At 53.8% G+C, this 24,056-nt stretch overlaps 1 protein-coding gene and 1 long non-coding RNA gene across 8 annotated transcripts; both read right to left on the reverse strand.

Moving 5' to 3' along the window:
• Positions 1 to 307: 307 nt before the first annotated feature.
• Positions 308 to 15,386, reverse strand: MIER2 (MIER family member 2). Of its 7 annotated transcripts, none has more exons than XM_068174187.1 (13): positions 15,324 to 15,386; positions 11,214 to 11,301; positions 10,227 to 10,375; positions 9,627 to 9,752; positions 8,855 to 8,978; positions 8,106 to 8,215; positions 7,410 to 7,479; positions 6,468 to 6,619; positions 5,940 to 6,021; positions 5,755 to 5,849; positions 4,739 to 4,971; positions 3,704 to 3,840; positions 308 to 3,055 (listed from the first exon to the last, which is right to left on the reverse strand). In XM_068174187.1, the coding sequence occupies exons 1-13, from the start codon at positions 15,330 to 15,332 to the stop codon at positions 2,580 to 2,582; spliced, it is 1,851 nt and encodes a 616-aa protein (XP_068030288.1). In that variant the 5' UTR covers positions 15,333 to 15,386; the 3' UTR covers positions 308 to 2,579. The 7 variants fall into 7 exon arrangements, with proteins under 7 accessions (XP_068030288.1, XP_068030287.1, XP_068030290.1 ...); XM_068174186.1 differs by having other exon boundaries at positions 6,468 to 6,634; XM_068174189.1 differs by having other exon boundaries at positions 4,844 to 4,971; positions 15,324 to 15,385.
• Positions 15,387 to 20,369: 4,983 nt separating this feature from the next.
• On the reverse strand, positions 20,370 to 23,399 carry LOC137462945 (uncharacterized). The gene is made up of 2 exons (XR_010993805.1): positions 22,359 to 23,399; positions 20,370 to 20,515 (listed from the first exon to the last, which is right to left on the reverse strand). It is a non-coding gene; the product is annotated as an uncharacterized lncRNA (long non-coding RNA).
• Between the last annotated feature and the right edge of the window lie 657 nt (positions 23,400 to 24,056).

Below are 24,056 nucleotides of genomic sequence, written 5' to 3' on the forward strand. Positions count from 1 at the left end.
GGATGCACCCCTGCCTCTGAACACCCCAGACTTGGCAGAGGCTGACAGGGTTTTAGAGGACTTGGGGCACCTGTGAGAGGAACAGACAGCTCCCTCCAGCTGCAGCATGGAAGGGAAAAACTCTGGGCCTCCTCCTAGGCTGGGATGGCATCCCTGGCACAGGGAATCCTGCCCTGCCTGGAGGAGAGCACCTGTGGAGGGCAGGAGAGGATCACACAGCAGAGGCAGGGACCCCTATTCTTGTTTTGCCATCATTATACACTGGGCTGCTGCATCTTGGCCTCCAGAAAGAAGACAGACTTCTGGCTCACTTTCAAATTAGGTTTTTAATTAAATAAATAACGGTGAGGGGCCTTCAAGGCAGTGTCACTTCACAGTGTAGGGCTGGGGGGGCAAGGGAGAAAAGAGTCCAGCATTGGGAGCAGCTCAAAGTGAATGTGCTTTGTAAGAAGGAAAAAAGAAAACCCAAAAAAAAAGAAAAAAAAAAAAAAACAAACCAAAAAACACCAGAACCAAACCTCCTCCCCCTCCCTGTCCCAGCCTTTTTCACCCCTCTCCCTCAAAGTTATGTGGAAAAAGCGCTGCACTCATGTTGAAAGACCCCATGCAAATCTGTAAACAACACTGAAGGACATAAAGAGATTTCTGCCTCAGCCAGCTCCCCTCTCCTTTCACTAGGGCTTGAAATAAACCAAAAGAAAAAATGGTTTCAGGAAGAGTAAGAATGTTCTCAGCCGATGGAGGAGATGCCAAGGCCTGGCCCTCCCTGGGAGGACTGCCTGTGCTCTCACCCTGCCTCCTCTTCTCCCTTCAGCCAAGGAGCTTCCTCTGACCCCCAGAAAAGGGGCATCACAGCCTGGGCAGTTCCCCTGTGGAGCAGGCACTCGTGTTTGCTTTCTGTTCCCAGCAGCCAGGAGCAGCTGGAGGGGAGGCCTCTGCTCACCACATCTGGCTGACAAAGCCATGCCAGGTGAAGGCAGCTCCATGTGCCTGGGGCTCAGCACCTCCCAGCACAGAGCTGGGGACTGAAGCAAACCCCTGCTAAAGCACACAAACCAGATCTGGGGCTTAGGAGATGAGTCAAGGTCTAATCCTGACACCCCATGGGGCTGTTTGATGCTGTCTCGATGCTCCTGCTGCAGGGCTGGGCACAACTTCCCAGGGCCAAGTAAAAGGAGGATGCAGGCTCCTGGGTTTAGGTACCTGCCAAATCCACTGGCAGCAGAGCCAAGTGCACAGTCACAGCCCCAAAGCCTCTACCAAAACCCTCAACCCAAGCCCCTTCCCAGCTGCAGAACACATCTGGAGGAACCACAGCTCTGTCTGCACCAGATCCTTGCCCAGCAGGTGAGTGGAGAGCATTCCCTGCATGGGAAAAGGAGAATGAGAACACACTGAGCCAGTGGCCAATCCCAGACCTGGAACACACCTGGGAAGTGAAGCAGCTTTGGACTCCAGCACACCCAAGGACAGGCTTCCGTGGCTCTGCATAGCACCTGGCACCTCCCTGAACATGGCAGAAAAGTCACACTTTCCTCTCAGAACAGCCTGTTTTGTGACACAGGGAGGGGCAGAGATGCCCAAGGATGCTGTGCTCCCCTGCCTGGGACTGTGCTAGAACCCATGTCCCAGGCATCCTGGGAGCTAAGCAACCTCCTCCCTCTGCTGACAAACTGTTGGAACAACCTGGCAAGTTACAGATGTCTTCACCTGCATTCTACCCTCTGGCACCTCAGCTCAGAGAAGATCAGGTCATCCCTTGCCAGCAGCAGTGCCACAGCTCTTGGCCAGCATCACTCTGAGTCTAGAAACTCCCATTACCCCCCACAGAAGTTCTCCCTGGCCCAGCACTGCACGGGAAGGTGAGAAGGACTTGAGTGCACACGATGCTGCTGCACACACAGCATCCCTTTCCAAAACCTGACACTTCTGCCCGAGGGCTGGGCCAGGCCACGTCCCACCTGCAGCTGGTGGAGAGTCAGAACACGTGGCTGCTGGAGGGGGAAGCAGCTTGTGCTTGCTTGTAACGACCCACGGCTGCTGGGAGGAGGACAGGGTGAGTGGCTCCTACTGCAACACGCTGCCCGTGGGAGAAGGGCCAAGACTCGTCAGCCTCCCTTGGCATCGCCGTGCCCGTCTCTGCAGGAAACTGCCCTGCAGCCCTGCCAAGCTCTCAGACCCCCAGCCTGCACCCTCACCATGATGGTGACACATCCCTCTTCTCAAAGCACCTCTGCCCTCAGACTGTCCCACTGGGGCCAAGGGACACGTCCCCTGTCCCAAGGCAGGGACTCTCTGAGCGGACTGGCATCACCCAGGGTGACACGTGGTCAACGTAGGAGGGGGGTGATGGACCTCCCCACTCAGGAAAGCCAGCCACCACTTTGCACAATTGTGTCAGGATACGCTGGAGCAGAAAGGTGTTTGGTTTCACTGTAGCCTTGGATCGAGGAGGATGGAAAGACGGATTCCGACCAACAGCTCCAAACTGTCCCTGCAGGACAGTGGAAGTTCCAGAATTTCACTCAGTCAGGTCAAAGTCCTTGCTGGGTCTGTGACAAATTTGTGACTGGAGACTCTCACTGTGACAGAGGCTCTGACCGAGCCACAGGTGCTGGGCAAGCCTGATGAGCAGTCAGGAAAGGATTTACATCTCCGATGCCAATGAGACCGAAATCTGTGACCGATAAGGACACTTGCGCAGGGGCCACCACTGCCTCAGGGTCTCTGTCCAAATCCACAGGGCCAGCAATTAAAGGCAACCCCTCGTTAATGTCTGCAGGGAGAGTGAAGTCCATGGTTATTGCCTCACCAGAGTTCTGCAACGTCTCCTGCTTCTCTGCCAGTCCTGGTCCCGCGGGTGGCAAAGCAAAGAGCTCAGGCTCAGAGGGGGTGGCAGTGTGGCGTGGGCAGGGCACAGGGACAGCGCCCGAGGACGTCTCCTCCGAGGGGTCAAAGGAGCAGTTTGTCTCCGAGGGGGTGCTGCACTCGTAGCCCTGCCCCGACTCGCTGATGCTGCCCAGGCTGCAGGCCGTGCTCTCCACGCTCAGGGGCTCTGCTCAGGTGGGCACAGCCAGGAGGGAACAGAGAGGGGGACAAGGAAGAGAAAGCCACAGTGAGTCCACAATGCCCAAACACCCAGGTCAGTCCCACTTAATCCCAACAGTATTTGTTAGATGGCACAAGTGTTTCTTTGTTATAGCAACCAAGATCCCCCGTCAGCCCCTACCGAGGGAAGGCAAGATGCCCACAGCAGATGGGAGGCCATCAGTGTTTCTATGGAAATTAAAGGAAACCTCACAGACACACTGCAAGATAAGCCAAACCCTAAATCCTATCCCCTCGTGCCAACAACCCCTGGGAGCTGCCCACACAAACCCTTCATCTGCATTAGGACCGTGAGGGAATGAACCCATGTGGGGCTCCCTGCAGATCTTCTCACAGCCAGCTCTGTGCGAAAGCAGCTTGCACCAGACTTCTGAGGCCTTAAGCCAGCCTCTGGAGGAGCTGCCTGTGTCAGTGCTTTGGAAGCATCTCATTCAGGTGCCCAGTGCATAATCCTTTTGTTTTGGGAGTGAGCTAGACCACTTCTCCAAGCCCAACACAGGAACAACTGTTTTATAAAGTCACCTCTGGTCAATGCAGAGACAGAAAATATCAGCTTCTGCTGACACTTCATGGCAGACAGACAAAAAGGAGTTACCTGTGCTCTCAATTGCTATCTGATCTTGACCAAAGTGAGCATCCAGGCAGCCAGCTGCAGAGGGAATTGGTGGGGAGCTCCGAGAACGACTCGTGTTTTCCACTTCGACCCCATCCAGGTCATTATCAGTGAAATCCCTGTGGGGAAAGAGAGAGAGCCTTGCCACCACCTGCTGAGCAGAGAGATGCAGGCAGGAGAAAGGGTGACTGGGATTAAAACCTATCAACAAATAAGGCAATGGGACTGTGGAGACATCATTAGAATGAATGTCCATCCCTCCCTGCTCTGCAGAGCCTGGTTTAGACTCTGCCCTGAGGAGGTGATCTCAGGTAACTGTGGCCAAGACCAGCTCATGATAAACCAAAATGGGCTCTCCAGCTACCTAAAGAGCTCTGCCCCCAGTTCTGTGAGCCTCAGCCTGTTCCAAAGGGAAATAAATGCATGGGAACACCCAGTTTCATGGAATGACTGCAGTGGGTCCTTAGTGTGCCAGCAAAGCGCAAGTGTTGAGAATATATTTTCCCACCCTGGGAAGATTTAAGATTTTTTAACACAGGTATTTTCCTGTGTTGCATCAGAATTAGGAAAAAAAAAATCTAAGCCTTCATCTTCATCTGATGTTTTTAATTGATTCAGCTTCAATATTTCATTTTGACCTATTAAGAGATTTCCATTTCAACCTTTTTGAAAAGGTGTATTTTGAAAAGTACCTTCTGTAATTAGCATACATTTCAAAGGGAAGAATTTGCCTCAAAGGGAAATTAATTTAGGTTCCAAACCACCAGAAATAAGTGCATTTTTGAATTCAAAAGTCTCCCTTCCCAAAACCTCATCAAAATGAGCTCTTTCACCAAGTCGGCTCTGAATCCCTGTCCCCAGTCTTTTGTGGATGCATTTGATTGAAACAAAACTGCTTTCGACACACAGAAAAGGAAAAGAAAGTCCACAGTTCTTTTATCTTCCCTCCCCACACCAACTGAGTGTTTGTGCTCGGAGCACACCCCGTGCATCCCTCCATCCTCCCACCCGAGAAACCTTCTGGAGAAGAAAGCGCAGTCTGTTAAGCGGAGGTGCTTTGCAGCAGGAATCTTCACCGGGAGGTTAATATTACTAATTTTAGTGTGAGAATATTCCACGCACGTGGCTCCAGGGTGGAGGACGTACTTCTTCCTTCCTAGACGAGTCTGCTGAGTGAAGTAGTCGTAACGCTCGGATTTTTTCCACATGTAGTAATACTCCACGCACTCGCCCACCGACCGCGTGCGGACCTGAGGAGAAACACCCCAGTCAGGACAGGCACCCCCATCCAGGTGCATCTCCTGGAGCAAGGAGCTATTTTCCCATTTAACCAGCACAGAAAATTAGAAGTGCATTACAGAGATTTACATTGCTATGGACACATTGCTGCAGAACAGAAGCACGTACTGAGGTTTCCGAGGTGGCCAGAGAAAGAACTCCCCACAGCACACAGCTGCTGTCACAGACCCGTGTGGGCCACACACACTCGTGCAGGACTTTCCTGTGCTTCCAGCAGCAGCACACTTAGCAGAGAGAGCAAACCTGCATCCATTGTCACTGGCCAGCGTCAACATGCCTACAATTAACCAGTGGTAGAACTGGACTCTCTGGTTCTGCCAACTCCCAGCACAGCAGCATGTCCCGGGGCCCAGCTCTCCCTACGACAGCATCTGCCATTCTAGAGGACCCCAGGGGACTTTACGAAACATCCACATGCTCAACTCACTCATTCACAGAAGTACTGCAAGGGCTGAGAGTTTGGAAAGAACTTTTGAGACTCCAGAAAGGGCTAATCAGTAATTAACTGACATCACTCATGCAGGTCAGTGGTGTTTGTGACTTCTCCCACCTGGAAAATAAGGCAGAGCAGGGCAGTGAACAGCCCATCACCTGCTGGCATGAGTCAACACAAAGCCTGGGATTGGAACTCGGCCATCCTGAACTCCCTGTGTCAGCCGAGGCCCAGAGCACACCTCTGGTGCCCAAGCACCTGCCTCCTTCCCCTGCTCCTCACCTGGGGGGAGCAGCCTTACCTTGTTTGCTTGGATAAGGTGAAAGTTTTTCCCATGGACCCTAAAGCCATGTTCAAAATTTCTACATTCTTCCTCGCTCCAGGCACAAAGTTCATCTGTAGCAGAAAGAAAGAGTTGGGGGAGATGTGTACAATCTAGAAAGAGCTGCATGTGCCTTGATGAACCCAAATAAGGGGGGTCCTCACCTCTGATAACCTTCACGTTGAACCGTAACCTCCGCAGTGCCTCTTCTGCATTGAAGTTGCATTTCACCAGCTCATACAAAGCCTGGGAAACAGAAGGAAATCACTCACAGCATGTACCTGAGCACCACACCACAAATCAGCCCGCTCATGACTCGCATTTGTCTCGTAGAACTTCTATTTCCTAGGAGCCACCTTGCTGCTAACCCCAGCCTGACCACCAGCAGAGATTATCCCACTTTTTAAGGCATTGGATTACAAACCCTGGGACTCAACAGATGCAGTCCCACCAGAATCTAACCTGGCTAGCTGGAAGTAAACACAGCTGCTCTGAAATGGTCGATCTGCTGACTTTTCCAGTCTTCCCAATGGGAGGGTAACCAACCTCCCCAGACTGCAGCTGGGCACACAGCCTCACTTATTCATGAGGATCAGTGGAGTTCGACCTCATTCTGCCCTCTGTGGGGAACGTGGCACTGTTGGGCCAGCACCACCTGGGTCTGTGTGGGCTGCAGGAAGGCCTGAGCTCACCTGCTCGTTGTCCTTGACCACCTCTCCCTCTGGCAAGCTGCTGCCGGACAGCTCGTCCCATTGCCGCTTCACAGCGCGGTACAGGAACTCTTCCACCTCCCTCTCAGGGAGGATGTTTGGGTCCCAAAGCAGCTGATCTTCATTCTCATAGGCTAACAGAAAAAGCACTGAAATAAGATAATCAAACAGAGAATTCTGCTGCTTTTTGAGAAGTGGTCTGCACGGACATGCATGGGGGAGACAGAGGAGGGAGGAAATCTTTGCTTGGTACTCCAACTCGGCGCTAGAGATGACAAACATCTCTCAAGGCACTGGATGTTCCCTCCTGATTTTGGAGGCAGATAAGCTCTTTATATCTCTTTTAGGGCCTTTGGCACGGGCTCAGCTTGTTTCCATTGTTTCAGAAAGGTTGGCTGACAAAGTTTTTGTTATCATATTCTCAAAGATTGCTGTTTTGATTAATTAATCCTGGCAAATAAAGAACATTTTAGCTTTCTTGTCCAGAAGCTCAACAAGCTGGCACTCATACTGCACTCATTACTAGACACAATCTGCAAATCAAGGCACCTCTGCCTAGTCTGCAGACATCCCAAAATCAGAAACAGATCACCTCCAGGGAGCAGTGAATGACACTAACTCACTGCTTAAGGAAGATGTCAGAGAGAATAAATCACAGCATCCCCAGATGGGTGTTCCTTCTCTTCGGCTACAGCTGAGACCCCCTCCTGTCACACCAACCCAGTTCTCAATGAGCTTCACCAGTTCTGTCCCCGTGTTCCCAGTCCTATTAATTCAAGCTCGTTTCAGCCAGTAAATCTGAATGTCAGCACTGAAAGCTGCCGGGCCTGGAGGTCCAGAGCAGGACTGGAGATCCAGAGCCCATCAGAACCCCCTGCCAGCAGCCCTACACCCAAACCAGGCACAAAAAAGAGGCTGCCTTACCTTTTTGTCTGTGCCTGTTTAAACGGAGGATGGGAACAGTGGCCTGGTACTGAGGTCCAACCATGATCTCCTGAAATCCCACGACAGAGAGGTGAGAAAATTGAAATGGGAAATGCTCCACGCAGGCTGTACTTCATGATTTAGGGACTACACCACTACAAGGCTGATTTATTTACTGGTAGCCCCCTCTGTCACTATTGTTTCTAGTGAACCCTGACTATTTTATAGGGTAACAAAGAAGATTTACTACCAACCAGATGATACTGTGGGGACCTTCAGCATTTACATAGTTTTAATGTAAAGGATCTATGGCAAGCAGCTAAGGTTGGAAATAAAGCAATGCAGAAGTTCTCCTGCAACCTTCACAGCCAGGATGAATTTGGAAGCCTGCTCCTCTCTTTAGAAAGAGTATTTTTCTCAGTAAATCCTGCTGGGAATACTGCACAGCATTTCACCTTTATAGGGCTACAGGCTGCAGATTTAATTTACCAAGGCACAACAGACTTACTTCCCTTATCCGACACAGAAGATAATTCCAAGATTATATTAAAAACCCCTCTTGTAACCCACATCTGCCCCTGCCACCCACAAAATGCAAGGCATCAGGAAGCCAATTGGGGAAATAGCATAGTGCTTTGGTGTCATGCATTTTTCAAACTCAGGAGTGCCCCTTCCCAGCGCACTCAGGTCATTTACCTTCTTACACTCATTGGATGGGATGGAATCCACCTCTGAGTCCTCAGCCATGGAGGAAGCACATGGTGATGAACATGGCTCTTTGTCTTCATCAGCAAGGAAGTTGTTTGCTTTGTGGGCAAGGAAAAGATCTGTAGTTACAAATTTTTTATTCTGTTCCTTTACGTTCCCTCTCCTTCCCTTCATTTTCTGTCCTAAAGTCCCTTTCAGCATGGTCTACAGTGACAACTTACCTGTATTTTAAATTTTCTTACTTTAAGTAAAAGAATTTGGACACTTGCCACATGGATGGCCAACCTGGGGAAGCTCAGACTCCTTAATATTGCAAAACAGCAGAAGAGATAACATCACTTCATGCAGAGTCCCTGTCACGTGCTTTGGCTTCCCACATATTCCAACATTTAGGAACTTCCACAACACATCACTCCATTACTACTACTGAATTTATTCACTTGCAGAGATGTCAGATGAGGTACTGATCTTTCAGGCTGCAATTACAGCAGGCAGCAAAACAATTCCCACTCTCTCAGTATTCTGAGAAAGTTCTCCCCTCATCCCACAGCTCATCAACGCTCTGTCCTGTCCTACCCAAAGCCCGGTAACGCCTCTGCCATGCAGACAGTCCCTAGGAGGAAAAGTGGAAAATCTGATGTCAGGAGACTGTCAAAATTAAGAGAACCGTTCTCACCCTCCCCTGCACATCATATGTAAAAGTGAACAGCAGCTACTTAGGAACTAGTGACACATACAGCCAGGCTGGTTTGGGAATAAGTCCGATGCATCGTGGGACGTGACGGATGGAGTCAGATCATCAGCTGAAGATTGTGTCTCCTCCTCTTCTTCCCCTGAAAGCAAATCCTTCGCTATTTGTTCCTTTTAACAACAACAAGAAAGTGAAAAATATTTTTAAATTAAAAAAATATACGAGGGGGAGTGAGGCCTAGAGTAAAAGCATTTTTGGCCAACAGTGGCCACATCCACAGATCTCTTCACCCTCCCACAGCTTGTCCAAAGACAGATTCTCTCTCACTCTCCCACCACACCCAGACTATTTTCCCTAGAAGCACTTTAACAAGTGTCATGAGAGGCTTCCTATGGAAGCCAGACAGTATGAGCAAGCATCCCTTTCTGTAGAGCTGCACTCACAGCAAATATCTCAAAGATCCTGAAGGAGGAAGAAGGGAAAAAACCCCCAACCCCAAAAAACCTCCACTTTCTACAGACTGGAGCTAGAACAAGAGGAGCCATGGCTTCACACAAACTTTGAAGATACAAACTTTCCCCGGCTCTTCACACACCAGCACGGGTGTGCAGATACTTGTAACCAGAGCTCCATACAAAGTTTTTACATTTTGAAACAGATATCCTTTCTCCCTTCTCCTCTTAACACTTCACACCGATGGTTCTGCACCTTGTGTTTCTCACTGGGACACCAGAACCAGGCAGGCCCCTTCCAACCCCTCTGAAATGGGGGCAGCCTCAACCCCATGTGCAGACACCCAGGCAGAGAGCTGCTCTCACCTTATCCAGAGTCATATCAGGGAGGTTGGGAGTGATGTCATTGCTCTCACTGTCCTGCTCCGAGATGGGATCTGATGCCTCATAGCCATACAGTGCGAGCAGCTCCTCAAATGGCATTTCACTGCTCTGAGCAAGAGGAGGACAAAGCTGCATCAGGAAGAGAACAACCACAAGAGCACCACACCAGCTGGAACACAGACAGGCAGAGGCAGTCAGGGCAACTCTGCTCCTCTGGGGGCTCTGAGCAGCCTCAGGTGTCACTGCTGGGCCTCACTGCAACCTGTCCCTCTCAAAGGTATGGAAAAGCCAGGAATTCACCCCAAAGCAATATAGTCTAGGGCATTTTTAAAATACCTTTATCTTTTATTCTAGATTTCAAATAGGTGCCAGACAGCACAACTGTATTCAAGCAGAGGAATGGAAGCAGCAAATCCCTGTACCAGTCTTGTGCCTGGCCTGAAGAGACATTCCCTCTCACCAAGATCAGTTTGTGTTCCACTGAGGTCTCTGTGGGACCACCCAGAGCTGAAGTCAGGGCTTCACACAGCAAACAAGCAAATCCTCCAGGTAATTTCCCTTCCCCTCCCCTGCTGCCTTTACCTGAGAGGCACTGAAACTCTTCTCCAGCTCTTCTAAAGATTTCTGCTTCTCCTGAGTATCATCTTCCTCCCTTTCTTCCCTCACACCATAGTTCTGGGAAAGGATCTCTGCCAGGTTCAGTCGATGATCAGCTGAGCCCATTGACACAACTGCAGGGATCAGAAGAAGTTGGACACTAGCACCACCATGGACCAAATCCTGAGATGCAACAAAGCCAGGGATGCTCCCTTCTTGTGTGTGTGCAGACATGATAAGCCAGAGAAAGAGATTAGGCAGAACACAGGGGAACAGAGATCACTGGCAGCAGTCACTTCATCAGCACAAAGCCTGCTTCTGTGCACATTTGAGTCCCACAGCTGACTGGAAGCTGAATCTGAAGCTTTTCTGGGTATTTGTATCTCACTCCTCACTGGATTTGCTGGTGTCACAATATGTGTGCACACACTGCAGCCTTTCCTTCACCTGGGGGCCTTTTTGGGGTAATTCACCCCTTACTCAAAAATGATTAAATAGACATCTGTAGGAGCTTTGGCATCACCCCTTACTCAAGAATGGCCAAATATTTCTTTTTATCTCCTACTTTCATGGATTTCCCTTTTGTCCCTTTTCCCTCCCTGCAGCTCCATGAGGTGTTTTTCTGGGATTGTTGCCAGTGCCACTGCACCTGTGTCCTTGGCCAGGGCCTCACCTGCCATGACCACGCTTGCAACGAGGATAAATCCTCTGAAATCTGGGAAGGGGTCTTGGGATACACCAATAAAAGTGAGGAAAAAAAGGGGGGAAAGGGTAATCACCCCTTACTCAAGAATGATCAAATAGACACCTGTAGGAGCTCTGGCATCTTTAAGCCTTTCCTCCTCTGTCAAACAGCATGGGAATCAACCAAGAGGCTCGGGAGGTGTTGCAAGGAGAAGGGAAGTGATCACAGTAACTTTGTTTCCTCTGGAAACCAGACCATCAGACAGAGGGAGGTGAGCCTGGAGGTACCTGCAGCGCTCTGAAGGGCAGGCTCTCCAGGACATAGGCCACGGGCTGGGTATGGAACCACCCTCGGGCTCTGCCGGCCAACAGAGGCCTTCAGGAAAAGAGAAAAACATGGCTGAGACAGCTGTCCTTAAAAACACACCACCCTTCCACCCACTTCAACCCACCAGCAAATGCAATTCCTTGAAGTTCAAAGCAAAAGTTACCCAAAGCCCCAGAGGGCAGTGTTAGGAACTGTGCTGCTCAAAAGAGCTCATCGGGTGTACTGAACAGTTCTTCCCGGCCTCCTCACCTTCCCCTCAGTCCATGTGTTTCCAGTCCATCTATTTTACCTCCAACACTCCCTTCACTACTTATCCCCCCACCACTCTGAGACCTCAGACCTTCATGGTTTACATCTTCTCTTAAAAGAAGGACCTGGACCCTCAGCTGTTACTCTAAACACACACATCGTGTCTGAGCACAGCATTTTTAGGGACTGACCCTTCGGAGAGCAGCCAGCCACAACACCCTGGCTTCTCCCTGATGCCTCCACTGCACCCAGGAGCAAAGAAACAGCTGAGCAGGCAGAGGAGGAGCCTGGCAGGACCACGAGAGGCTGAGCCAGGCAGAGCCCCAGAACAGGCACCTGCAGGGTGGCATTTGGTGCTCGGTCACAAGTTCAGGCAGCAGCATGGGCTGAGGAAAACAGCCCAGACAGAACATCTGCTGCTCCTCAGGCTGCTGTGCATGGAAGTGCTGTTCATCAAGTTCAGCCTAGGCAGGGAGCAAACAGGTAAACAACCAAAGCTGTTGGGTGACTGACAGCACCTGACTGCAGAAGAAAATCCCAGAGTCAGTCCCCAAGTTCCCAGTGACATCTCTGTAGGATACTCAGCCATCAACAATCTCTGCTGTGCACCATCACTACTCACTTACTCAGTTGGAGCCAGGACATTTACAGCCTTCCATAGGAGCCTCTTAAAAATTATTTAAGAAAACACAGTATAGCTTCACATTAAAATCTATCCTCTAACAACAAAGCAAAGTATTCACCAAGAAAAGTCACCAGAGACTGTGGATTTTGAGTAAGTCCCTTCAGCTACCAACATAGAGACTGGAAATTCCATAATAACCAAGAAGATGCCTCCAGTCCATCATCCCCAAAAATAATCCCCCCAGAGACCACTCTGGCTCCAGACAGAGCTCTACTACTGTGGACACAAAAAGAGAAGGGAGAAGTTATGGGATGATGAAAGGAGAAGGGGACAGACTCCATTTTGAGGATGGTCATACCAGGAAATGGCTCTGTAAGGCAGGAAAGTGTCAATGTACCTTTGCTGGGCTGTGCTGGAATGTGACCAAGCACAAAACCCTCTTGGGATAAATCCTTCCAAGAAAACAAGTGTGGTTTCATGGAAGGGGTGTGGTGTACCCTTACTCCCTCCAGGTCTTGGACAACCTACAGAACTCACTTTGCTCAGGCAATGATCTGCAGATCAATGGCACCTCCTTGCCTGGGGATCAATAAGGCCTCTGAAAACAAAGATTGAAGCTGTTGGCGTGGATGGGCTGGCTTGAAAAGGTGTCAAGAATACTTCAGGAACAAGGAGATGTCCTATTAATAACCAGGTGCTGAAAGTAGGAGGATTGGCCACTACATGACTGCCATGCACAGCAGCCTGAGGAGCATGACAATTCCGTAACTAATCAAGAGTTTAATTCTCTGAAGTAGTAACAGAGCACCAGAGCAATGGGAATGCTGGAGTCACCATGGAATAACCAGCACTGCTCTGCTGGGGCTGAGGAAACAAGAAACAAGTGACAGACAAAGCAAATGGCCCATTCCATGCCCAAATTTGAACACATGTGGAACAGAACAATCCCTCAGATTACTCACAAATCCAGAAGACCACAGAAAAAAAGAGTCAAAGGAATAGAAGAGAAAGGCAGACCTAGCTTAAAAATGCAACTGTTGACAGAATATTTCTGATTGCCCTGATTACCAAGGCCATGGGATGTGGAGTTACTTGGTCTGAAGGTGAGGTAGGTGCAGCCTGACACTTCAAATCCAAACACCACACAGGAGGCAGAAATGCAAGAGCATGGCATGCACCAGAAACACAGAGAATGGTTCTGGGCCAGGGTGTCCCTGCTCCTGCTGCTGGTGAGGGATTCCATGAGTTATTCTCCCAGTGCACTGTGATGCTGGAAATTGGCTCCTATGCCCATGGGTCATTTAATCTTGGGAGGGGAGAAAAGGAGATTAAATTCTTTTAATTTCACTTTACCATCTCCAGCACTGCTTTCCTCCTCACACCTTCTGCTTCTCAGGCATAAGAGTAACTTTCCTGTCAGAAGTTACACTGAGGATGGCCAACTACTCACGCTCATGTTTGTATTTCTGGGTGACTCCTGCACTCCCTCCTTAGGTGTGGACTCAAGGCTTGGAGTACATGGAAAGAAGCTCAGGACGCACAGGGCAGAGGCAGAGTCTGAGCTCTGTGCCCTGACAAAGTCGTTTCCCAGCGTGAGGCCAATTGTGTCTACCCTGAGAAAACCTTCCAGACTGAAACCACTCTTGCAAAAAAGTGAGGGAAAAAAAGAAATTTCCCTTTCCAGTGCTACCCTTCAATAACTAACATAGTTTCCTGAGCCAGTCTAACACATATTTCATATTCAGTGAGAAGCTTTCCTACTTCCTCTGCCTTGTGCACACTCCTTGGCCATGGGGCCATTATCCACAAACCCCAGCTGTAGCCAGAGGGAAGCAGCAGGGATGGAAACAGATTTGTCCTGCAAGTTATGTCTCTGAAAGACCAAAGAATGAACAGATGACACAAGACACAGACCACCTTCTGCACTGCCCATGAAGATCAGGGCTCCATCACACGTGTGCAGAGATGCTCCACAGCCAAACCTCATCCAAGAGACAGTGACAGTTCCTGGATGTCCCCTGGACGGACCTCTCTGAGCCACAGCCGTGCAGGGTGCCAAGGCAGCACTCTGGCCCAAAAACATGCCCAAACAACACTCTGGCACAAGTGAATGCAACAACCTTGGTGCTCCATCAAAGGCAAAACATGGTGGGTGGGCAAACAGGCCAGGCAGCACCTTCCTCGTGTAGAATGCTGAAATAACCTGGAAGAGAAGCCCTGCCCTCAGACAAGATGCTGTCAGTGCCAATGGGGTTCTGAGATCCTGACACAGAATACCCTGAAGTCCTCCCAGCACCCTTGTTCCATGTTGTGCCCACCATGAGGGTCATGCCATAGAAATGAAGTGTGCATGTGTCACAACAGCCATTACAGCAGGTCAAGGATATTTGAGGGACGTGGCAAGACTCGATGGGCAATGGCATCACCAGCTCAAAGTATGATGGAGCAATGGCAGGAACGTTTCAGCACAGGAAGACACCAAGGCAAACACGACATGGCAATCAGGGAGGCAGCGGGGAGTCCCCACTTGGCCCCCCTTGCCTTCTGGCCCCTAGGCAACGTGGTGAGAACCATCCTAGCCACCCAAACCAACCATTCCCGACAGGCTCCCCAGCCCTCTGCCATTCCCAGCATCCTGACCTCCGTGCCCCTCCCTCACCTGAGAGCCCCTTCCAACAGCTCCACACCCCTGACCCCGGCTCCAGCGACCCCAAACAGCTGCCGGGTTCTGCTGGGCCACAGCCCCGGGGCTCCCAGTCCGCTCTGCCTCCGGGCCTTTCCCCCCAGCCTCTCCACCCGCGGTCCCGCAGCCCCCGGCCCGAAGCCCCTTCACGCCCCTCTCGGGGCCCCGTGCCGCGGGTCAGGCCGCGGGGTGCCCGCGCCGGCGCCGCCCGCCCCGGCTCTCCCGCCGGGTCCCGCCCAGGAGCCCCTTCCCGTGCCCGTCCCCGCCGGCGCCCCCTGCCCGGCCCCGGCGCCCCTCAGCCCCGGCCCGCCCCCGCCCCTCGGCCCGTTGCCGCCCAGGGCCTCGGCGTCCCTCGGCCCGAGGGTCCCCCGCCCCGCTGGCCCGCGCCGGCCCATCACCCCGCTGCCGCAGGACGGCGGCCCCGGGCAGCCGCGGCTCGGGGGTCCCGCTGTGCCCGCCCGGCCGGGAGCGGCCCCGGGCCCGGCGCGACCCCGGCGGCGGCTCCGCGCTCACCTCCGCCATGGCCGAGCGCGAGCGGCAGGGGGCGCGGGGCCCGGATGCGGCGGCGGCCGCTGATTGGCCGGGGCCGCGGGGGCGGGGCCGGGGCCGGCGCGGCCTGAGGGGCTCCGGCTCGGGGCCCGCAGTCGGGGCCGGCCCGGGCCTGGGGCGGGCTCGGGGCCTGGTGCGCGTCACGTCCTGCCCAGAGACGGAGGGAGGAGAGTGGAGGCTGCCGGTGCCCGCAGCAACGCTCCCCCAGTACCGGCTGGGGGGCTTGGTCGCTGCCGGAGCCGCCCCGGGCCCGCCGCTGTGAGGCCCCGCGGCTCCAGCCCCACAGAGAAATGAATCCCCCGGGCAGTGCGGGGGCCGGTCCCGCGCCCCTGTGCCGGGTCCCTCGGGCCGCCGGCCGGAGCAGGTGGTTGAAGGGCCCGGGGACGGTGCCCAGCTCCTCCAGGCCACGGGGACACACTGGGGATCACAGAGGTCAGGCGAAAAACCGTGCTCACAGCCCCGGCCTTCTTCATGTATCACGAAGCTTGAACCTCCAGGGAACACTTTTAGGGATCCTCACTGATCACTGCCGTGATTAAAAGACACTGCATGTCATTTAGAGTTCACAGAAGAGGGAGATAAAAGCTGGAGCCCAGAGAGAAGGGGTGTCCCTCGCAAGGACTGGGGTGTAGGTGCTATCTCATCGTTCCTTGCTGTGGCTGTGCTTCAAAAACCCCAGAGATGCACTTGTGGAAGCTGGCTGATGAGTTTTTCCAGCTCTGTTTAACTGGCGATGACCCCATGCTTGCAGACAACAACCTTCCAGCACAAGGAATGAACCCATCTCCAGGGATTCCTGAAGTGAATGGCCCTGCCAGGCTCCCCTCCATCCCCACAGCCCCTCGGGGACCCCCTGATCCCTCAAGGAGTCCTGGCTGAGCCAGCGGGGCAGCCCTTCCCTCGAGGTGTGCAGTGGCATGGTGCACAGGGACATTTGCCCCCAGATCTCACCGTGTGATGGGTCCCGTGGGGCATCACCCAGCTCATGCCAGTGCCTGTGCCCGGATCTGCCCCTGGCTGTGCCCACAGAGGCCTCGTGCTCAGTCTCTGGGAGCAGCTTCTCCACCCTGGCAGCTGGCTCCATGCTGGGTTTTGCTCAGGCTTCTGAGCTCAGGAAGCAAAGTGTTATCAAGTGCTTCTGAAGTGGTGGTGGCCCTCGAGCTGAGAGCCAAAGCACTTCACCAGCCCTTTGTTCCCTTGCTTGGAGCTGTCTGGCTCTTTTCAAAGGACTAACAGTTTGCAGATGCTGTTTGTTCAATAAAAAGAGTAACCTCGCCTCCAGCTTCAGAAAAACGTCTGCAAAAACTGCTGATTTCTGCCTTGTTCCCAGCAGTGCATCCGGGTGCTCTGTCACCACAAAAAACAGAGAGGTCGGGGGTTTGAGTCAAGGCCTGAAGTTTGGCTCAAGGCCTGGGGTTTTGGATTAAGGTCTGGTGAGATCCCCACTCGTTATTATCCTGGAGCAGTGCCCTGCCAGCTTCTGCTTCTCCATTGCACTGACAGCTCCAGGCTGAGTCTCCTCGAGCAGCTGCTCTTCCCTGAGGGAGCAGTGAAATACCTGTCAGGAGACACCTCCACTGCCCAGGACATCAATTTCTGTCCTCAGAAGGACCAGGCTCTGCAGGCAGGACATTGCCCATCCTTCGTGCCAAAGCCATCATCCTAAATCAGAGATTTTAGTACCTGACATTCGGCATTCTGAGATTTTCAAAGGCATTTAAAAGAGCCTGAAGGGCAGTGGAATTCCGGGTGGTTCAGGCTCTGCAGGTGTTTGGGAGTGATTCTTGTACAATTGCTGCTCTGTGGACAGGGACAACAAATCCCACACGGGTGAAGTGGCTTTGGCTGAATCCAGGGTTGATCTGCCTGCAGATCAACCTCCAGGGTGACCCTACATCCTGCCCTCCTTTCTCTCCTCCACCTGTGCCCTGCCTGGTAAGCAATTCTGCTTCTTGGAAAAGCTTTGCAGCCCTGAGACAAAGGGTAAATTCTTTTTCTTTGATGCAGCTCAGCCACAGAGTGTTTAGCAATCGCGAATCGTAGATAAAAGTTTACATGGGTTAAAAAAGCAGTGTTGCTAGGAGGTGTCAGTATTGGTAAAGGACCAACTCTGCCTGGGAAGGGGGAGGTTTGTGTGGGGCTATTGTCCTGCCGTGGGAGCGGGATGGGCTCGATGCCGAGGAGGGCACAGACAAGCTCGGACTGTAAAAAACTCTGTGTTTCCGGTCGTTTGAGGCTGCTGACAGACAGAGCAGCTCCAAGGCTTAACAAAGCAGCTGTGAATCAGGCTTTGGAGAAGCATCAGTTCTCACCAATGCTAGATGGAGCTCTGCTACTCCAAACACCACACCCGTGTAGGCTTTCAGATGAGTGTTCATACTTCTGAGCTGTGCCCGTGTCTCAGGATCCACCGTGGCTGTCAGCTGCCCAACACAGCTTCCAGGGGTCTTTTCCAGGTGTTCTGAGGCTGGGATGGCTGGGTCAAGGTGAGCATCATGGCTATATAGTTCCCTTCTCATCCTGTTCTCCTCCCAGCCTGCCTCCCTCCCTTCCTCCTTCCACTTCAAGTCGTCACAACCCACAAATGTAATTTATTTACAGTCAAAATACTTATCATGGTCTCTGCAGGGCTCACAAAAATGAGTGCAATATCTACAGATGTAAATCCAGTGCAGGCTTGGCCTTGCACACTTGGGATGAGTCCTGCAGGACAGATAATGCCCAGGCTGCCACCCCATGTGCTGAAATCCCAGCTGGCACCACAGGGTCCAGGCAGGAAGATGTGGTTTGACAGCAGTTCAAGCAGGCACGCCGAGGCTTTGCAGTTTCACAGCCTTTGTGCTGCCACAGCTGCCAAATAAACCACCCTTGGGATGGCCAATCCTTTCAGGATGTCAACATTCCAAAAAGGCCAGCGCTGTGAGAGGACAGGAATGTCTTATCCCTCGCGTGCTCTGCTGTGTGGTGACAGCCAGAGGGACAGCCCAGGGGACAGCAAAGACACACAAAGCCTCTGCTGCTGAGGGACACACCGGCTGCTCGCTGGCAGTGTCCCCCTGACCTGCTGCCTCCCCACAGCTCCTTCCTTGGCTCCCATGGGGTCAATCCTGCAGTCGGTGAAGCTCCTGCATTTGACACATGTGCTGTGTTTCTTGCTGGTGTCAGTAATTAATAGCAGATGCTTGATGAGGGCTGTGTGGAGGCCAGCCATGCCTGGGTCCCCGTGTCCCTCTGCCAGGGCAGGGTCTCCGTGTCCCCGTGGCTCAGGGCATCCCAGGAGCCCCTCATCCACCTGGCTGGGCAGCTTGACCCCCTCCAGCTTTGGGCCTGTCCCCAGCAGTCCTTGGCTGGGCACTCAGGTGTGTTTGTTTTGTTTGTTTACCTGTGCACATGTCCTAACCCCCGCCCCACCATTCCCTCTGTGCTTCCTGGGGGCTGTGGGTGTGTAACCCCCCAAGGGAGGAAGCTAAATGAAGGAATGCTGATGAGGAACTCATTAATTATGGTGCCTGTTAGCCTCCCAGGATGATGATAAGATGCTGCATCCTTCTGGAGCAGCAGGAGGTGGCAGCAGGACCGGGAGGGAGCAGCCTGGCCACCCCACACTGCTCCCTGCAGCCAGGCCCCCCATCCTGCACCCTGACATGGAGCTGCATCCAGTCCCTCTCTTCCCCTGGATCACCCAGGGGTGGATAAAGGTGGGATTGTGCAGCCACCATGTCCACCACAGCTGCAACCCTGTGGCAGCAGAGTTTGGAGGACTTGGATGGCACCTGGAAAGGGGATGATGCCCTCCTGTCCAGCCCCTGGAATGGGGGTGGTGCCCTCCTTTCCAACCCCAGGAAGAGGGATGATGCCCTCCTGTCCAGCCCCTGGAATGGGGGTGGTGCCCTCCTTTCCAACCCCAGGAAGAGGGATGATGCCCTCCTTTCCAACCCCAGGAACGGGGATGATGCCCTCCTTTCCAGCCCCTGGAATGGGGATAATGCCCTCCTTTCCAGCCTCAGGAACAGGGATGATGCCCTCCTCTCCAGCCCCTGGAATGGAAATTATGCCCTGCTTTCCAGCCCTGTGCACACACAGGTGCTTTGGCATGGCCAGCGTGTGACCACATGCCTGGGTGTGCCACTGCACAGGGTGGCACCTTCACAGGACACCAGCCTGTGTTGCTCTGACTGCCTGGACTCTGACAGAGGCTCTGGCAGCATTCTTAATGAATTCAGTGCTGCCCTTCACATCAAACAGCCACAGGAGAAGGCATTTCTCGTCCCCATCTTTATTCAATGTGCCAAACACGCCACTCCCGGGCCTCGCACTCACAACATATTGTTCACAGCTGCAGCTTCAAAAGAACCAGGGGAGGAAGGGGGAGCTTGTGTGGGAGGCACGGAGCGTGCTGGGTCTGTTTGTGGTCACCAAGTCCCATCCGGGAGGAGCTGAGAGCCCCTGGACACCGCTCCAGCTCTGCTCCCCCGGGCTGCTGGGAGCTGGCTGTCCCCAGCCATCCTGCAAAGGCCATGCGGGATGCCTCGGACAAGGTCTGGGGCTGGTGGAGCAGAGGGGCAGGAGGTGGATGGACAGCAAGGGGGTTCTGTCCTACTCAGAGCTGCCTCTGCCCCCTCCTGTTCTTCCCTGCTCCACTCTCAGCACAACCCCATCCATCTTACAGGGCTGAAACCCAATTACGGTGCCAGGGAGGGGGTGGTGCAGCGGCAGAGATGTCCATTAGCCTCGGGGATGGAGATGGAGCGATAGGAGCTCTAATGGCCTCACCAGGACTCTGATGACAGCCTGGCTGCCCCAGCTGCAGGCCCCTGAGGCAATGGGGTGACACCAGAGCGGTTCAGCCCTGGTTTGCAGCCCGTGACAGGGATCTCGATGCAGATTTGGAGCCCTGTGCATGCACACGTGTGCCTCGTGTGTGCTTGCACGATTTAAAGCCAACACCCACAGGAGCTGTCCCAGGGGCGGCCCAGCCATCTGATTGAAAAACAGCCCAGAGCCGCTCCCTCCTCACCCTCCCTTGTCCCATTGGAAGAAGGATATTTGGCAGTGGAGCCTGCTGTGCTCTGAAGTTTAATTAACCCCGTCTCCCCCCTGAACAGGCTTCCCTTCCTCTACTCAAATGCCACAAATGATCCTTTGCAGATGCTAATCTGCAGAAGGGAAAAAAAAAAAGATTCCACATTTAATTGCAGAACATAAAGATATTACAGGGTCATTAAAACACCATGAATATGGAAATGAAATCCACAGGCATCCATGCAGATAATGGCAGGGAAAAGGGAGTTGCAGGTGAAGCTGAAAGGTGGAAAGGTGGAAAGGTCAGCTCCGTCTGGATGCATCATTAACCCCAGTCCAGGCAATCTCCAGTGGCCAGGGGGTGTCTCGGGGTGGGGGCGTCTCGGTTGTGCTGGCTTCACCCCGCGGGACCCGCAGCAGGGGGAGGGTGGTGCTGCCCGGCCAGAGGCCAAGTGGTGAGGGTTGGCCCTTGCTCTGGGGGTTCTGGGGATCAGCCTCTGCCTGCAGCTGCAGGAGCCTCCAAACATGACTCAAATCCCCGCCAAACCTGGTCTGTGACTTGGACCATGGGACCCGAGCGCCCAGGAAGGGATGCTGAGATGGTTTTGCTCTGCAGGGACTGCTTCCCACCCCGGGCCAGCTGTGGAGCCAGACTCAGCCCCCTGTGTGCCTCATTACTGGGTTGATCCCAACACCCTGTCTCCCCTCCGCCCCGGCTCCCTCCTGCTGCTCTCACTGCCGGCTTGACACTGACATGAGCTGCTAAGTGGAAAAAATTAATAGGGGCCTCGCTAATTGGAGCTGAGACACCAGGAAAGAGAGAGACACAGGCCAGGGTGGCTCTGCCACCGGGCTGCAGGCAGTGACGGGTGTGGCAGCGCCAGTGGGCAGCGTGCTGCAGGGCCACAGCCGCCTGGACCTGGGGGCTTTTTGCCATGCCCAGGGTGCTGCCGTGCCTCTGTCCTTGCAGCCTTTGGGACGTCCCCAGGGAGCTCCAGCCCCCGGCATTCGGGTCCTGCCAGCTGGCGCTGCCTGATGGGAGGGCATGGGTGAGGAGGGCGCGGTGCTGCTGGGACACCTCCGGATCCTCGGGACCCTCCAGACCCCCAGCACAGCGCTGCGGTGCTGTTGTGCCGAGCTGCCAGAGCCCCCCTGCTCTCCCAGCAGCAGCTTTTGCCTCCAGGGAGAGCGTGAGGAGGAGAAAAGCAGATTAGAGTTATCGCTGCATCTCCTCGCTGAGCTGAGAGCTAAATGTCAGATCACATCTGACACAGCTCCGAAGGGGAGGGCGAGGGGTCCCGGCGCACCCCTCATCTCGGGGGGCACTCTGGGGGCACAGGCAGTGGGGCTGGCAGCTGGATGCCAGCCTTCCCCCGGGAGCAGAGCGGGGAGATGGCTGCCTCGGGGTCCCGCTGCCTCGCCTGGCTGGCACAATCCCAGCCGCAGCCCCAGAAACTTTCCTCCTCCGGTTCCCATGGAAACCAGGAATTTGCTTCTCCCCAAAGTTGAGCTGCGTGCCTGCGCTCTCTGCCCAAGTGGAGCCCCTTCTCCAGAGCCCCACGGGACGATGGTTTGCGGGGAGCTGCTGGTCCGGCTGGCGTGGTGCCTCGGTGTCTCTGGAGCCCAGAGCCCGGCTGTGGAGCTGGGGCAGCACAGACACCCAGCCCGGGATGTTCCTGTGCCAGACCAGGCTGTCCTGATAGGGGCAGAGGCGCCGAGGAGGATCGTCACCTGCTCAGCACACTCTGTCATCTCCACAGCTCAGCCAGAGACAATGAGCAGCCTGCTGGGAAAATAGCCCGGCAGAGTGGCCAGAGAGCCCTCGCTCCAGCCCCAGCCATAGAGCAGCGTGAGCCCCTGCGACTGATGGCCACGCAGCGGGAGCCAGCCCCGCTTCGGGATCCAGCTGGGAAGGACACTTGGGGAGTGATTTGAGACGGTCCATCGGCAATCAGAGGGTTTCAGCGCTCCGCTCACCTCCGGCGGGAAGAGGACGGCCTGACGTCTGCTCTGATGAAAGGAAATGCTTTCCCCATCCATCAGTCCTGTGGGCTGGCAAGAGCTGGCCTCGGGCACCAGCCCTGGGGGCACTGAAATCTTGAGAGCTGCCGTGGGATAAGTGTGGAGGAGTCAGATTTAGACAACAATGACTAAAACTGAGCTTCAGTAAAAATTAACTCCAAAGAGGGGAATGTTCCAGGCGCTGCCATTTGCTGTCGGTAAAAATAAACCTGCAGGTTAAACACAGCCTTTTCCTTCTGGGTGCTCACGTGCCAGATCAGGGAGCTTCCTCCTGCTGAAATGGTTAAAAAGCATAAAATCACAGAGGACCAGCTCTGCCCTGCCGTGTTGAGCATCATCCCCATGGCTGAGATGGGGTCCCCAAGGCCCCTTGGTACTCAGGGGTGCATCAGGGCTGGGATCACCTTGTTAGCAGAGTTTTTGGGGTGCAGCAAGCATCTGCTCCACATCCAAGAGCTGGAGGGAGCTGGAAACATCAGGTGGTTTTTAAGACTCACTGGACACCTGGCAGGGCCCATCTCTGCACCAGCAGCACCTCCCAGCCACACAGCCCCCCTCTTAGGGCTGACTCCTTCCCTCCACCTGCCATCCTCACTGGGGTTTTAATTAGTGCTCCTCTGTATATTCAGCAAGCAGGAGCCCGGAATGGAAATGTACAGGTGTCCCCTTGATCCAGTTTCCATGGCTGCCGCATCGAGGTGGGGGCTACATCTTTTTTTTTTTTTATATTTAATAATTTTATTACAGTGGCTTCAATCCACTGGCAAAGAAGGGAAGGGGGGAGAATGTGGGGGAATAAAAAATGCCGGATGAAAAGGCCATGTTCCCGTGGCTGGGCTTATTTGCTGTCATTCTTTTTCTCTTATTAGCAAGTGCTGTTTTCCAACATGCTCAAAGTCCAAGAGCTCACTAACGAGATCCCAGCTCACTCTGGTGTGGGGGAACAGCTCAGGCAGCCATGCTGGAGCCACACAAATGTCTGTGGGGCCACCCCAGAAGCCAAGGGAGAGGAGCAGGATGGGCATCAGGGACACCACTGAGCTACGCTGACTTGTCCTCATCCCTGTCCCCATCCCCATGTCCCTGTTCCCACCCTGAGTCCCCTGCCCCATCCTGTGGGATTGGCCCTGGCATCACTCACCAGCGCAGCAAAGCCCACAAAGGGACCTCGGCCACCCCTGAGCAGCTCTTGGGGACGCTGGGTCGGTGCTGCACTGCCCTGTGCACAAGGAAAGGCCAGGGAGTCCCGGGCAGAGGTCTCACAGCCCTTCCAGGGAATTGGGCTCGTGTTCAGGGACTGCCAGCACCACAATCTCTCCGCTCTGCCCCATCCTCCCCTGGTGTGGCGGCACTCGCTGAGGGTGGTGGCTGCTCTGGGTGCCAGCACCAGAAACTCTCATCGTTTCCTCTCACCAAATCAGTCTCAATCTCCTCTGGTGCGACCAGTGCAGTGAGTGAACGCGCCCATCTGTCACCATGGGATTATTTAACCCCGACCCTGCCTGTGAAAGCAGGCAAAATCTTCTCTGTTTACCCGGAGCTCAGGATGGGTTTCAGCTTTTGTGCAACGGGCGTTAAAAATAACACAGAAACGGCATGGGCCCAGGAAAAATCCTCTCTCCTTGCACTGCACTGTGCAGCTCGGCTTGCCAA

This window comes from Anomalospiza imberbis, chromosome 27, assembly GCF_031753505.1.
Source record: "Anomalospiza imberbis isolate Cuckoo-Finch-1a 21T00152 chromosome 27, ASM3175350v1, whole genome shotgun sequence".
In the NCBI taxonomy this organism is placed as follows: Eukaryota; Metazoa; Chordata; class Aves; order Passeriformes; family Viduidae; genus Anomalospiza; species Anomalospiza imberbis.

Bases quoted from the DNA above. Each gene is read 5' to 3' on its own strand.
- MIER2 (XM_068174186.1), bottom strand. The intron at 5,850-5,939 runs GTGAGGACCCCC...TTTCTGCTACAG, and splicing joins CAACGTGAAGGTTATCAGAG to ATGAACTTTGTGCCTGGAGC. The intron at 3,056-3,703 runs GTAACTCCTTTT...CCACCTGAGCAG, and splicing joins GATAGCAATTGAGAGCACAG to AGCCCCTGAGCGTGGAGAGC.